Source organism: Siphateles boraxobius, unplaced genomic scaffold (assembly GCF_051911475.1).
Source record: "Siphateles boraxobius isolate OS27281-9 unplaced genomic scaffold, OSU_SipBor_1 231, whole genome shotgun sequence".
NCBI lineage: Eukaryota > Metazoa > Chordata > Actinopteri > Cypriniformes > Leuciscidae > Siphateles > Siphateles boraxobius.
The window spans coordinates 116,195-130,087 of record NW_027508846.1 but is presented as its reverse complement, the minus strand read 5'-3'; the positions used below and the strand labels follow the sequence as shown (position 1 = coordinate 130,087).

General features: G+C 44.3%; 1 protein-coding gene across 2 annotated transcripts; it reads left to right on the top strand.

The window, feature by feature from the left end:
* Nucleotides 1-1,793: 1,793 nt before the first annotated feature.
* nfkbiz (nuclear factor of kappa light polypeptide gene enhancer in B-cells inhibitor, zeta) lies at nt 1,794-12,404 on the top strand. Of its 2 annotated transcripts, none has more exons than XM_077240442.1 (12): nt 1,794-2,057; nt 2,448-2,533; nt 2,639-2,672; nt 2,768-2,862; nt 3,176-3,519; nt 3,640-3,745; nt 3,859-4,005; nt 9,125-9,188; nt 9,279-9,430; nt 10,922-11,032; nt 11,116-11,283; nt 11,465-12,404. In XM_077240442.1, the coding sequence occupies exons 1-12, from the start codon at nt 1,862-1,864 to the stop codon at nt 11,507-11,509; spliced, it is 1,548 nt and encodes a 515-aa protein (XP_077096557.1). In that variant the 5' UTR covers nt 1,794-1,861; the 3' UTR covers nt 11,510-12,404. The 2 variants fall into 2 exon arrangements, with proteins under 2 accessions (XP_077096557.1, XP_077096556.1); XM_077240441.1 differs by having other exon boundaries at nt 1,797-2,057; nt 2,445-2,533.
* Nucleotides 12,405-13,893: the final 1,489 nt, after the last annotated feature.

Below are 13,893 nucleotides of genomic sequence, written 5' to 3'. Positions count from 1 at the left end.
AAATATCTGAACTTGTTTTTTTACAGTCTATGATGTGAACACACAAAAGACACATTTATAATAGGCATGTATACATGTATGTAAATCTCTCTCTAAGTAAAGAGTTGAACTGCACACTCACTCAAATATTTTGATTATTTCCAACATCATTTTTTAAAATAGCTTACTGGTCGGGACTAAAATGTAGGGTATGTGCACTTAATGTGGGTTTTATCATACTCTGTCTTTACCAAATTCTTTTTAACTTGCATCTCATAAAGGTGTGTTTGCTTTAGCTATAAGAAAATGAAAATCTATCTCTAAACTTATAAACACTCATTATTTTTTTAAGACTTACAAAATAAACAACTTACAGAGACATACATGGACGTGGTTTTAATGTCATTTTCAATTTTCTCTGCACAGTCCATCATTGGTGGCCAAAAGAAATCAAAGTGGCTTGACACTTTTTTCACTATTGTTCCATCAATAAGTGCTTGTGCCGCTGTACTTTCAAGATCAGGAGCAAATTGATGCAATCCACACACACACACACACACACACACACAAACAAACGATAAAATCACCGTGGATGTCCTTTTAAAAAATAGTTAAAGAAGAGGGGTAAACCATAGGGGAGTCATCATAATTCATGGTGTCAATAAAAAAAATTGTGAACAACAGTATTGTGTCTTTCTTTTAAATGGCCCTTGGAATTTTAGAAAAGGTATAAATTGTGTTTGTCTTCATAAAATGCTGTGTAGGATACTGTTTTGTAGCTGTACAAAACATAACGACCAATAGAGAATGGTACTACAGCTAATCAAGGATCCATATAATTACACGGTACTGTATGTCTAATGGGCTAAATTTGGTTAATATCTGAATGTAACTATAAATTCACATATACTCATATACTTTTCATAACATAGTTGATCCAACTGTGTATTTTTAAATTTTCAATTCACAAAAACACATAGTCTTCTGTAGGCTGAGTGAAGAGAGTGAAGCCCAACTGAATAGCTAAAGACATTTTAATCCGTGCAGATCTAAACTGTAACGTTTATATTTAAATGAACAAAAAACAAACAAAAAAAATTCCATGTACAGGTTATTCATGTGTAAGAGTCGATTTATGTTATTTTGAAGTATATTCCCCTACTGGACGCATCAGGAACAACAGGGGCGTAAAACTGTCGGGCGTATATCTGCCGGCTCCAGGTCTGCAGCCTCCCCATATAGGTGGAAAACGCTAGCCGGATCACGGTTTACTGACCCGACCCGACCCGAACCGTACTGTACCGTACTGCTCAGTGGAAACGAGCCATAACACCACTAGCACTAACACTAACACCACTAGGTGGAGCTCTTTATCTACAGGGATCATATGAGTTTGTTCTTGTGATTCATTTAACATGAATAACCTGTTCTTCCTTTAGTGCTGTTTCTTCATATTTTATGTCATATAGACTAACCTTATATGTTCATTCATTCATTTACATTGTCTTGAATTGTAGATGTGGATTATCTGGTTCAGTACATTTCTAAATGGTGTTGTTGGATTGATTTTGATCAGTCAAAAACAGTAACAGAACTGTTCAGTTTATAAAGTCATCTTCATTCATTAAGGCCTTGATGGTCTGTTCCCTGATCAGGCTCACATCTGAAAACAAGAGCCGAATCTCTCATAATGTTGTTTTAATTATATTTTAATTACATAAATGATTTTGAATGCTGGTGCGTGTAATCCTGAAGTATTAATGAAGGCGTGTCCTGACGTCACAGCACACGTCACGCACTATAAAGTTCTTCAGTGAGTGTCGCGTGACTCGCGTCGCATCATTCAGATCTAACGCTCAGACGCGCGTCACAGCAAGAGAAAATGATAATTGACAGGGTTTCTGAGGAACTCTCGGGTCTTCTGGACCGGGACACCGATGTTATGACCAGTCCGGTCAACCTGTGGTCGTTCTACGGTTGTTCTTCTCCCACAGAACCGAACCTGTCGGCCGGGTCCCAGAACTCGGACTCGGACCAGAGCTGGAGTGATGCGGGGAGCCCTCGAAACTCCGTCAACGGTAACTTTAGTTATTTAATTAATAACGAAAATTAAATTAAATTTTAATTTAGCGAACTGAATGGGAGTCAAGAAAACAATGTGTTGGTGAATAAAACCTATTAGTTAGCGTAAACTGCTTAGACAAGTCATACAATTTAACGTTAACTAACAGTTAGTTATTTCATGTTTTTTTTCCCCCAAGACTGATCATAACTTTTTTTAAAGCCATTTAAATACAAAGGTAGATTTTTCTCATTAAATCTGAAAAGTATAACTGATTACCACTTAACTAACTGCTTGTTGGTCAAACTTTTATTTAAGTTTGTGCAACTAGTCAAAAGTATGTTATTCAGTGTTTCAGAGGACAGTAATTAAAGGGATTAAAGTAAATTATGTTTAATTGTAGAAGAGCGTAAACGGAGTCACTATCAAGGTGTTCGAGTGAAGAACACAGTCAAAGAGCTGATCCTGCAGAAGCGCCATCACGACATCCAGGTGCTTATAACACATTATTTCATGTTTTATGACAGGGTTTATAAATCCACAGTGTTGTATTTCGTATTATATTATTAATTGACATAATTATTTGCTTCTTCACAGGCTCAGCAATATCAATTTGAAAGTGAATATCCAGGTAACTACATCACTGTATGCAGTTATGAGTTCTAATAGTACAAGGAAGTTGTGTGTCAAAAATGACTGGAACATTTATTTCCTGTTTTGTTGTAGCCGTGACTCATTTGCTGCAGGGAACGAAGAGGCAAGCGGAGAGTCCATCTCATTATCCAGCGAAACAAGTGCGAGTCGCAGACGTGAACGTTCTGGTGCGTTTAATATTCAGTGTCACTTTCTGTGATTCTAATGGAAAAAGATCTGTGTGTGTTTTGTTCTTCTGTGTTATACAGTTTAATAAGAATCTTAGCGTAGATAGGTAATTCTAAATACATTTTAGTTAGTTTTGAAATTTCTCTAATTCGAAGCAAGAGATGATCTAGTGACGATTGGTCTTGTGTGTTGATGAACCCTACAGTCCTACAATCAGCCCTCAGTGTGTGTGTTAGACTGATGTGGAGTTCCCTGTTCACATTCACATGATCCTGTTGAGTAACTGTTGAACTCTTGCTGTGTTTCTCTCAGTCTGCATGTGTTCGCGGTGAGAACTCGCTCTATGACACTGAGATGCTGGAGGAAGCTGAGAGTGTGTGTCGGGAGTCTCTCTCTAAAGCTGTGAGTGTGTGTGGTTCAGCTCGGGGTCGGGAGTCTCTTCTGCCCCTGTTCACTGAAGCTGAGAGTGTGTGTCGTGAGTCTCCTCTGCCCCTGTACACTAGCTGCTCTTACACACACTCCATCCCGGTGCACACACACCATGTGACCCCAGTCGTCCCAGTGTCCTTCTTCCAGTGGCAGATCCAGCAGGAGGAGCAGAAACTGGCGGCTCTCAGTCCTGTGGAGCTCAGCACTCGAGACGGAGACGGAGACACGTGAGTCTTCAGATCATCACTGATGTGCAAACACTCCTCAGAGTTAGAGAATCACTGGCTGAGAATCATAGGCAATCGTGATCTGTGATCATGGAATCATGTATGTTGTCTGATTCGCAGGTTCTTGCACATCGCAGTGGCTCAGGGCAGGAGAGCTCTGGCTTACGTGCTCGCCAGGAAAATGGCTGCCATTGACATGCTGGACATGAAGGAACACAACCAGCAGGTACAGGGCCGAGAAATCACTCCCTTAACCGATGGGATTACCTGTGAAAACACACCTGTGCACACACCCTGTTATTACTGTTACTCATCTGATCTCATGCTTCCTCCAATCAGAGTGCGTTCCAGGTCAGTGTTGCTGCAGATCAGCACCTGATCGCACAAGACCTGCTTTCTCTCGGCGCTGAGATCAACACCCTGGACTGCTGGGGCCGGTCCCCGTTACATGTGTGTGCTGAGAAGGGCCACGCCTCCACACTGCAGGTACTCCTGTTACTCCGTCCCCACACTGCAGGTACTCCTGTTACTCCGCCCCCACACTGCAGGTACTCCTGTTACTCCGTCCCCACACTGCAGGTACTCCTGTTACTCCGCCCCCACACTGCAGGTACTCCGGTTACTCCGTCCCCACACTGCAGGTACTCCTGTTACTCTGCCCCCACACTGCAGGTACTCCTGTTACTCCGTCCCCACACTGCAGGTACTCCTGTTACTCCGCCCCCACACTGCAGGTACTCCTGTTACTCCGCCCCCACACTGCAGGTACTCCTGTTACTCCGCCCTCACACTCCAGGTACTCCTGATACTCCGCCCCCACACTGCAGGTACTCCTGTTACTCCGCCCCCACACTGCAGGTACTCCTGTTACTCCGCCCCCACACTGCAGGTACTCCTGTTACTCCGCCCCCACACTGCAGGTACTCCTGTTACTCCGCCCCCACACTGCAGGTACTCCTGTTACTCCGTCCCCACACTGCAGGTACTCCTGTTACTCCGTCCCCACACTGTAGGTACTCCTGATACTCCGCCCCCACACTGCAGGTACTCCTGTTACTCCGTCCCCACACTGCAGGTACTCCTGTTACTCCGTCCCCACACTGCAGGTACTCCTGTTACTCCGTCCCCACACTGGAGGTACTCCTGATACTCCGTCCCCACACTGCAGGTACTCCTGTTACTCCGTCCCCACACTGCAAGTACTCCTGTTACTCCGTCCCCACACTGCAGGTACTCCTGTTACTCCGTCCCCACACTGCAGGTACTAGTGGTGGGGGAAAAAATCGATTCTGTTCAGTATCGCGATATTTTGCGCACGCAATTATATCGATACAGTAGCGCAAAGTATTGCGATATTTAATTATAAAATTATCTGTTTTACTTTCCGGTTTTCTCAGAGTTTACTCTGATCATTTACATTTGCGTATTACATCCACAAGGTGGCGCTTGTTGCGGTGCTTTGTTGTCGTACATTCGACAGCAAATTCAAATGAAAATGGCTTCAGTATTACGGTTGTACACGACGCTCTGCATCTTTCAAATCGAAAGTGTGGGTAAATTTCGGTTTTATGATTATTCTCAGGTTTATTACTCTATTATGTCTGCTTTATGTTACTCTTTTGTATTTAAATAATTTTAAGTTATGTGCTGGGAGCTCAGTGAGTTTTGTTTGTTTCATATTAAATATTACCTGCTCGGTCTTGTCTGTCAGCGCGTTGTCATTGTCCTCTATTTTTCACTGCTTGAGAACATGGGTTGAAATCGCCCTCTAAACCCTCATTCACTAAGTTAGGCCTATTCCCTAAGTTAACGTTAGTCCACTAATACTGTTCACTTGAAGGAGTGAATGAAAACGAGTGAGCGACAGGCGTTGAGCGTACATAAGCTGTACATTCGTTAATGCAGTGCAATGTGGGACAGAGACGCGATCTGACACGTGTCCCATTTTCTCACAAATCTCTACGTTTATTTAAATAATTCAAGATTGCTCTTATGAGAACACTCGACAAAACTGACATTTTGGCATAATTTGTGTGTGTTATGGTTTGTTCAAGCCCGAAAGAGAACTTGATACTGACGCGCGTCTTTTCTGTGGGTCGTGTGTGTGTGTGTGTGTGTAATACAGGCAGGATTTAACGGATACTGCGTAATTGCGTTAAACATTTTTAACGCTTTAAACTTTTTTTTTGTTTTTGTTGCGGTGCCGCGGTGGGCAAGTGATGAAACCAGTGTTGCAATGTGTCCCGAATGTTCAAGAACAAGTTTTTCAGTTTTTGCACTTCAGTTAATGTGTAGAAGATAATGTTTACAGAATTAAATGTGACATTTAAAGTGAGGTGAGCGGTCTTATTTTCCTAATTTTTTGTAATGCCTTTGAATAATATGGGGGACGTGAATCGCAATATCGCAGAATCGAATCGCAATACTTGCTGTATCGCAATATATTGAGAATCGCAATAATATTGAATCGTGGCCCAAATATCGTAATACTATCGAATCGTCACATTTTTGCCAATTCCCACCCCTAGCAGGTACTCCTGTTACTCCGCCCCCACACTGCAGGTACTCCTGTTACTCCGCCCCCACACTGCAGGTACTCCTGTTACTCCGCCCCCACACTGCAGGTACTCCTGTTACTCCTCCCCCACACTGCAGGTACTCCTGTTACTCCTCCCCCACACTGCAGGTACTCCTGTTACTCCTCCCCCACACTGCAGGTACTCCTGTTACTCCGCCTCAACACTGCAGGTACTCCTGTTACTCCGCCCCCACACTGCAGGTACTCCTGATACTCCGCCCCCACACTGCAGGAGCTCATGTTACTCCGCCCCCACACTGCAGGTACTCATGTTACTCCGCCCCCACACTGCAGGTACTCATGTTACTCCGCCCCCACACTGCAGGTACTCATGTTACTCCGCCCCCACACTGCAGGTACTCATGTTACTCCGCCCCCACACTGCAGGTACTCCTGTTACTCCGCCCCCACACTGCAGGTACTCATGTTACTCCGCCCCCACACTGCAGGTACTCCTGTTACTCTGCCCCCACACTGCAGGTACTCATGTTACTCCGCCCCCACACTGCAGGTACTCATGTTACTCCGCCCCCACACTGCAGGTACTCATGTTACTCCGCCCCCACACTGCAGGTACTCCTGTTACTCAGCCCCCACACTGCAGGTACTCATGTTACTCCGCCCCCACACTGCAGGTACTCATGTTACTCCGCCCCCACACTGCAGGTACTCCTGTTACTCCGCCCCCACACTGCAGGTACTCCTGTTACTCCGCCCCCACACTGCAGGTACTCCTGTTACTCCGCCCCCACACTGCAGGTACTCCTGTTACTCCGCCCCCACACTGCAGGTACTCCTGATACTCCGCCCCCACACTGCAGGTACTCCTGTTACTCCGCCCCCACACTGCAGGTACTCATGTTACTCCGCCCCCACACTGCAGGTACTCCTGTTACTCCGCCCCCACACTGCAGGTACTCCTGATACTCCGTCCCCACACTGCAGGTACTCCTGATACTCCGTCCCCACACTGCAGGTACTCATGTTACTCCGCCCCCACACTGCAGGTACTCCTCTTGTTACTCCTCCCCCACACTGCAGGTACTCCTGTTACTCCGCCCCCTAACTGCAGGTACTCCTGTTACTCCGCCCCACACCGCGAAATAAATCACACCGTATTATTTACACATCGTGTAAATAATCAGCAGGTCAGTACACAAAAAGTCTACTTAAATATGAATTCGGTTTAACTTGAAATTGTGACAGAAATATATTACTGTTGTACAGTAGAATTTATCTAATCTCATCTAATCTCAGTCTAATAATACTAACACTAATAATAAATTATAATTTAAACTTTTTTTGCACAGTAGTAAAAAAGGGTTAGTTTAATTTCATGATTAAAAGAAAAATTAAATTAATGTTTTATCCCTTTTATTATAAAAAAAGGGATAAAGGGATTTAAAGCAAACAATTAATTTCTGGATTAAAAAACTTTTAATAGAAATTAAATACAAATTTTAAATTAATAAATTGTTGTTATGAATTCAATTAAGAAGACATGGTTTTTGCAATATTTGTGACAAGATCACTGCTGCCAAGACCGGCAACACAACAAATCTGATGAAGCACTTGCAAAATAAACTTACGAGCAGAAAGTTGTTCCGTCTTCGACTGCAGGAGGAACTGGAGCGCGTCACGAACCGAAACTCAGCGTTTAGGCTATTCTCCTCACAGACGTGATAAACATATTGGCATATTGAACGCTTGAAATGCCTACTTTTAAACAAAACAATTTGAATCGAAAACAAATACTCTGATTATGTAATCCAAATGAAAAGTGCATTTGGGTTCACTATAAACTTCATCTCTGCAGCCGACACTGACTCAGAAAACACCAGTTTATTAATAAAGAATTAAAATGTCTTCTTGCTGTTTTTACATTCATAATCATTAGGCTACTTTTGCCAGTGGTTTGCAGAAGCTTTATGTGCATTATATTCCCCCCCAGTGGCCTATATAAGGCTTTGAGTCTGTAAAAAAGTAAACAAAGGTTTTTTTTAGGTAGGCTAATGCAATCTTGTTAAAAATAGATTTCATAAAAATGGTATCAAAAAAAGTATCGTTCAGGAACTGGTATCAAAGTCAAGGTATTCAAATTTTTTTAAATGATACCCAGCCCTATTTATAGGGTCCTAAACATGTAATTTTTGTTTTACTGCTAATAAATTGTTAAATTGTACAAGTTTCATGATTTTAATTAATAAGACACACTATTTGATTACTTTAATTTAATTTAAACATTAAAATTGAGTCAAATTGAAAATTTGAAACAATTTGGGAAAAATTTAATGGATTGCTTAGGGCTCTACAACGCTTAATAATAAACCTGTGGATTAAGAAGGACTGAATCTGTTCAGTGTAGCTTCACATCAGATGAATTAAAAAGAAACTTCTAATAGTTTTACCAAGTTAACCGTTAGCACACTTTTAGCACGGTTATGGTCTAATAAATTGAAATAAATAAATGCTCTTTCACGAATTGACCTCACTAGTCAAACTCGTTAATTGATAAGTCAGTTGTTGAATAACTGGTTGACGAATCACCCATCCTGGCCCAACCTAACCTAGACACGTGAAGAATGTGTACACAGTGTTTCCTTGTTAGCCTGCGCACGTGTCAGTTAGCTGGTGTCATTATCTCATCTATCAACAGTCCTGGTCTATCATTCATTCTTGATGCTCTGTGTTTTTTTAAACAGGCGCTCGCTAACTTCCTCATAACATGCTTGACTAATATGCATTTCCTCAAAAAAGCGCCATGCAGTGCAGTGGAAAATTCCCCTCGAGCGGCAGCACAACAGCACCTTTGATAAGAGCCCAAAACAACATGCCTGTGTCACGCCAGCCATGAAGTGTTGACGAGTCATGACACGCAACCATCGCTGCAGTCGTTACCCATCGCACTACTGTAGCATTTATGCAGAACAACTCCCTTTTCCCAGAATGCAGTGCATGTTCAGACCTGTTTACTCTCAGTTGTCTTGTGACTAGTGTATAGAGTATGAAACTCGCTGTTTCCCTCAGGCCATCCAGAGAAGCGTGCAGACTAGCGGGAGAGTGCTCGATGTGGAGGTGGTCAACTACAACGGTCAGTGAAGTCTTCATTTGTCCTGACTAACAGTGTTTACTCCACAGCCCATGAAACAGGCTCTAACCCTGTGTGTGTGTGTGTGTGTAGGCCTCACTCCTCTGCACGTGGCGGTGCTGTCCCACAATGCAGCAGTGCAGGAGCAGTGTGTGTCTCAGAGTCCGGCTCTGCAGCAGAAGAGGAAGATGCTCAGCGAGTGTATCGGCACACTGATGCTCATGGGCGCCTCGCTGGAGGCCAAGGTGAACACGCTACAGTCACGCCTCCGTGACGCTACAGTCAAGCCTCCGTTACGCTACAGTCACGCTACAATCACGCCTCAGTCACGCTAGTCATGCCTCAGTCACGCCTCCGTCACGCTACAGTGACGCTAGTCATGCCTCAGTCACGCCTCCGTCGCGCTAGTCACGCCTCCGTCACGCTACAGTCACGCCTCTGTCACGCTAGTCATGCCTCAGTCACACCTCCATCACGCTACAGTCACGCCTCCGTCACACTACAGTCACGCCTCCGTCACGCTACAGTCACGCCTCTGTCACGCTAGTCATGCCTCAGTCACACCTCCATCACGCTACAGTCACGCCTCCGTCACGCTACAGTCACGCCTCCGTCACGCTACAGTCACGCCTCCGTCACGCTACAGTCACGCCTCCGTCACGCTACAGTCACGCCTCTGTCACACTACAGTCATGCCTCAGTCACGCTAGTCACGCCTCCGTCACGCTAGTCACGCCTCCGTCACGCTACAGTCACGCTACAGTCACGCCTCCGTCACGCTACAGTCACGCCTCCGTCACGCTTCTGTCACGCTACAGTCACGCCTCCGTCACGCTACAGTCACGCCTCCGTCACGCTACAGTCACGCCTCTGTCACACTACAGTCACGCCTCAGTCACGCTAGTCACGCCTCCGTCATGCTAGTCACGCCTCCGTCACGCTACAGTCACGCCTCCGTCACGCTACAGTCAAGCCTCCGTCACGCTACAGTCACGCCTCCGTCACGCTACAGTCACGCCTCTGTCACACTACAGTCACGCCTCAGTCACGCCTCCGTCACGCTAGTCATGCCTCAGTCACACCTCCATCACGCCTCCGTCACACTACAGTCACGCCTCCGTCACGCTACAGTCACGCCTCCGTCACGCTAGTCACGCCTCCGTCACGCTAGTCATGCCTCAGTCACACCTCCATCACGCTACAGTCACGCCTCCGTCACACTACAGTCACGCCTCTGTCACACTACAGTCACGCCTCAGTCACGCTAGTCATGCCTCAGTCACGCCTCCGTCACGCTAGTCATGCCTTAGTCACGCCTCCTTCACGCTACAGTCACGCCTCCGTCACGCTACAGTCACGCCTCCGTCACGCTACAGTCACGCCTCCGTCAAGCTACAGTCACGCCTCCGTCACGCTAGTCATGCCTCAGTCACGCCTCCGTCACGCTAGTCATGCCTTAGGCACGCTTCCTTCACGCCTCCGTCATGCTACAGTCACGCCTCCGTCACGCTACAGTCACGCCTCCGTCAAGCTACAGTCACGCCTCCGTCACGCTACAGTCACGCCTCCGTCACACTAGTCATGCCTCAGTCACGCCTCCATCACGCTACAGTCACGCTAGTCATGCCTCCGTCACGCTACAGTCACGCCTCCGTCACGCTACAGTCACGCCTCCGTCACGCTACAGTGTTGTCTGTGTGATGTCCCCGACTCACGCTGTCCCCTGTTTGCCACAGGACCGTAAGAGTGGCCGCTCCGCTGTACATATGGCTGCTGAAGAGGCTAACGTCGAGCTCCTGCGCCTGTTCCTGGATCAGCCCAACTACTTCTCCGTCATAAACGCAAAGGTTAGTGAGAGTGTTGTGTGGCGCTGGGCATCATGTGACCGCTCACTGGGCATCATGTGACCGCTGTGTGATGTCATCGACAGGCGTTCAGCGGGAACACGGCGCTCCACATGGCTAGCGCTCTGCAGGGTCGCCAGGCTCAGGTGGAGGCGGTCCGGTTACTAATGAGACGAGGAGCCGATCCCAGCGCCAAGAACCTGGAGAACGAGCAGCCGGCCCAACTGGTGCCCGAGGGTCCACTGGGAGAACAGGTGAGAGAGGCGGGATCAGGCTTATATACCTCAATATATCACTCAGATCAGATCAGACTCATATCAGTGTCACTCCACTGAAGGAACATTGATGAAACCGGTCTGGGCCGTTCAGTAGAAGAGCCTCAGGCTTACTGTGTGACTCTAGTTTCCTCTCACCTGTTCCTCCTCTTCTCGACAGGTGCGTCGGATCCTGAAAGGTAAAGGAGTGCAGTCCCGCTCCTGAACACCGACCCGTTCGTCCCACAGGAATCGCTGTCAGTCAGGCAGTCCGGATGTGTACAGAACCATTTGCCACTTCAGGCAGATGTCGGTTGTTTCTATGAAACAGTTTTATCATTGTTCACTACTGAGTAGTAGACGGCACAGGAAAGTGAGAGCAACAGTTCAGAGAGTCTGCCTGGCAATAGAAGAGGAATCAGTGTTATGAGGAGGTCAGGATGGATTATTCCACAAGTAGTAATAAAGTACTGTCAGATTCAGTGACTGGGTTAAACAGTGATTCTTCTTCTCTTGTTCAGTGCAGATCTGAAGTGTTGCGTTTGGTGTGTAAAGGGTTGTAAACTATAATCTCCAAACAACATAACTATATGCGTATTGTTGTTATTTTTACTTTCAAGGTTTGCATGTTAAACATTATCAACAGTCTCTATCGGAGATGGTAATCAGTAACTTTAAACCAGTTAGACCACAATGTCCTTGATTGTTAACTCAAGGCGTGTTTCAACATGTCACTTTGGGACTTTCTTCCATTGATTATTAACTTTTTTCTGAGGTCTCACAAATGTGTTTCTCTAGAAGTCCTCTAATTATTATCCTGGATAAATATTCAGATTATTCAGTTTGATTGTACTGTAAATATTATTCTCAGGATCAACAGTAACACCTGCATTAAAATATAGTTAAAGGTGTTCTTTATGAAGACAGAGCGAGATGGCGTCAGTGCATTATAACAGCTCGTATTAAATGAATCTGTATGATTTTTGTGTGGTGATGGTTTAGTGTTATGTGTATTATAGCAAGAGTGGGTTAGTGTTTCCCTGCAGGTCACTCGATATTCTGTAAGTTTGATTTTTGTCAACTGTAATTCAACCTTAAATAAAGTTTCATTTTCCTCTGTTCTCACGAGTGTTTCAGCTTTCAACACATTTCAGAACAAAAGAGCAGAAAACTGATCCAAACCAGGAAATAATCACACTGAATATCTGAAAAACAAGCATTCGTCTCAACACGACTTACAGCAACTCATGGAAAATACCATAAAAAGACAGTAATAGCACTAAACACGTTCTCGGTGTACAGTATTTACCTGTTGAAGTGTTTACCTGGGAAAGTCTCTGTCACAGCCGTGTTCATCTAAAGGTCATCATTGACCTTTAAACCACAATGACAAAATTCCACATTCATATACGTACATACAATAGGCACACGGAAGACACTGAAAATAGATTTGAAAAGTATATCCCAGGAGAATCCCCTCACTTATGCAAGTTTTATTTTTACTAGAGGGAAGTAGAATAAATATGTCATCGTATAAGAGACAGGAAGAGGGTTTCCTCATACTCGAGTCGAGTGAAACTCTAGAGGACTTTTGGGAATGTTCTAGTCAAAAGAAGCATCAGCTTTAACCTCAACTTCTGCATTTCCTTCTACTGTCACATTTACAAAAACATGAAACCACAACATTCAGTGTCAATAACTCTGGGTATTTGTTTCATGAAAACCTGATACAAGTAGGACAAATATTCAAATGAAGATCATCTTCTGGGAATGTGAAGATAATAAACAGTTTCATTGGTCTGTGGGGTTTTAAAGTCTGTTCAACCCCAGATTAAGTTTCAACCACTGAACGAACGATTGCACTTTCACTTTTCTGAATATTCTCCCTTCATGTCGACTGGTTACAGCAATGATCAAACACTCAAACTCGTTGATAATAAGGAACTTCATGCATCTCAAGCTCAGGTGTGTCTGTCAATGTACTTTCAGTGTGATCTAGATAAACTGGTAATTCGAGTCTGATCAAGGATTTCATGCAGTCGGATCTTAAACCATAAATTATTTAAATGAACAATTTAATATTTCCACATTATTTTTTTAGTGGTATTTTTATGTTGTACATTAAATAAAAGCAGCTGCCAGAATATAATTTCCTAGTCTAGTATGAGTGTCATTCTTGTTTTCTTCTTTAGTGATTTTTAAAAATAAGCCTGAAAGAGGCTCCACATTAAAACAAGTCTCATTTATAAAAGTCGAAGTCTAAATCGCTGGAGATCCTTAAACTGAAGCCTTTGTAAGGTTTCATACTCCGTTTACATCCTTCGGGCCATTCGCTACATGAGCGTGTAGCAGAGAATTTTTATAAATTAATACAGGAAGTTTTTTCTACTGGATTCTTATCAGGCTCTTATTAAAAGTTCATTTTTAGATTGCAATATTTGTTATTATTATATTGTAGGTTATTAGTTTGACACTAATCAGATATATGACAGGAGATAATCAGATATATGACAGGACATAATCAGATATATGACAGGACATAATCAGATATATGACAGGACATAATCAGATATATGACAGGACATAATCAGATATATGACAGGGCATAAT

Coding starts and splice junctions, on each gene's coding strand:
- nfkbiz (XM_077240441.1), top strand. CDS start 1,862: ATGATAATTGACAGGGTTTCTGAGGAACTCTCGGGTCTTCTGGACCGG. Junction 3,520..3,639: donor CGAGACGGAGACGGAGACAC/GTGAGTCTTCAG, acceptor TCTGATTCGCAG/GTTCTTGCACATCGCAGTGG. Junction 3,746..3,858: donor TGAAGGAACACAACCAGCAG/GTACAGGGCCGA, acceptor TCCTCCAATCAG/AGTGCGTTCCAGGTCAGTGT.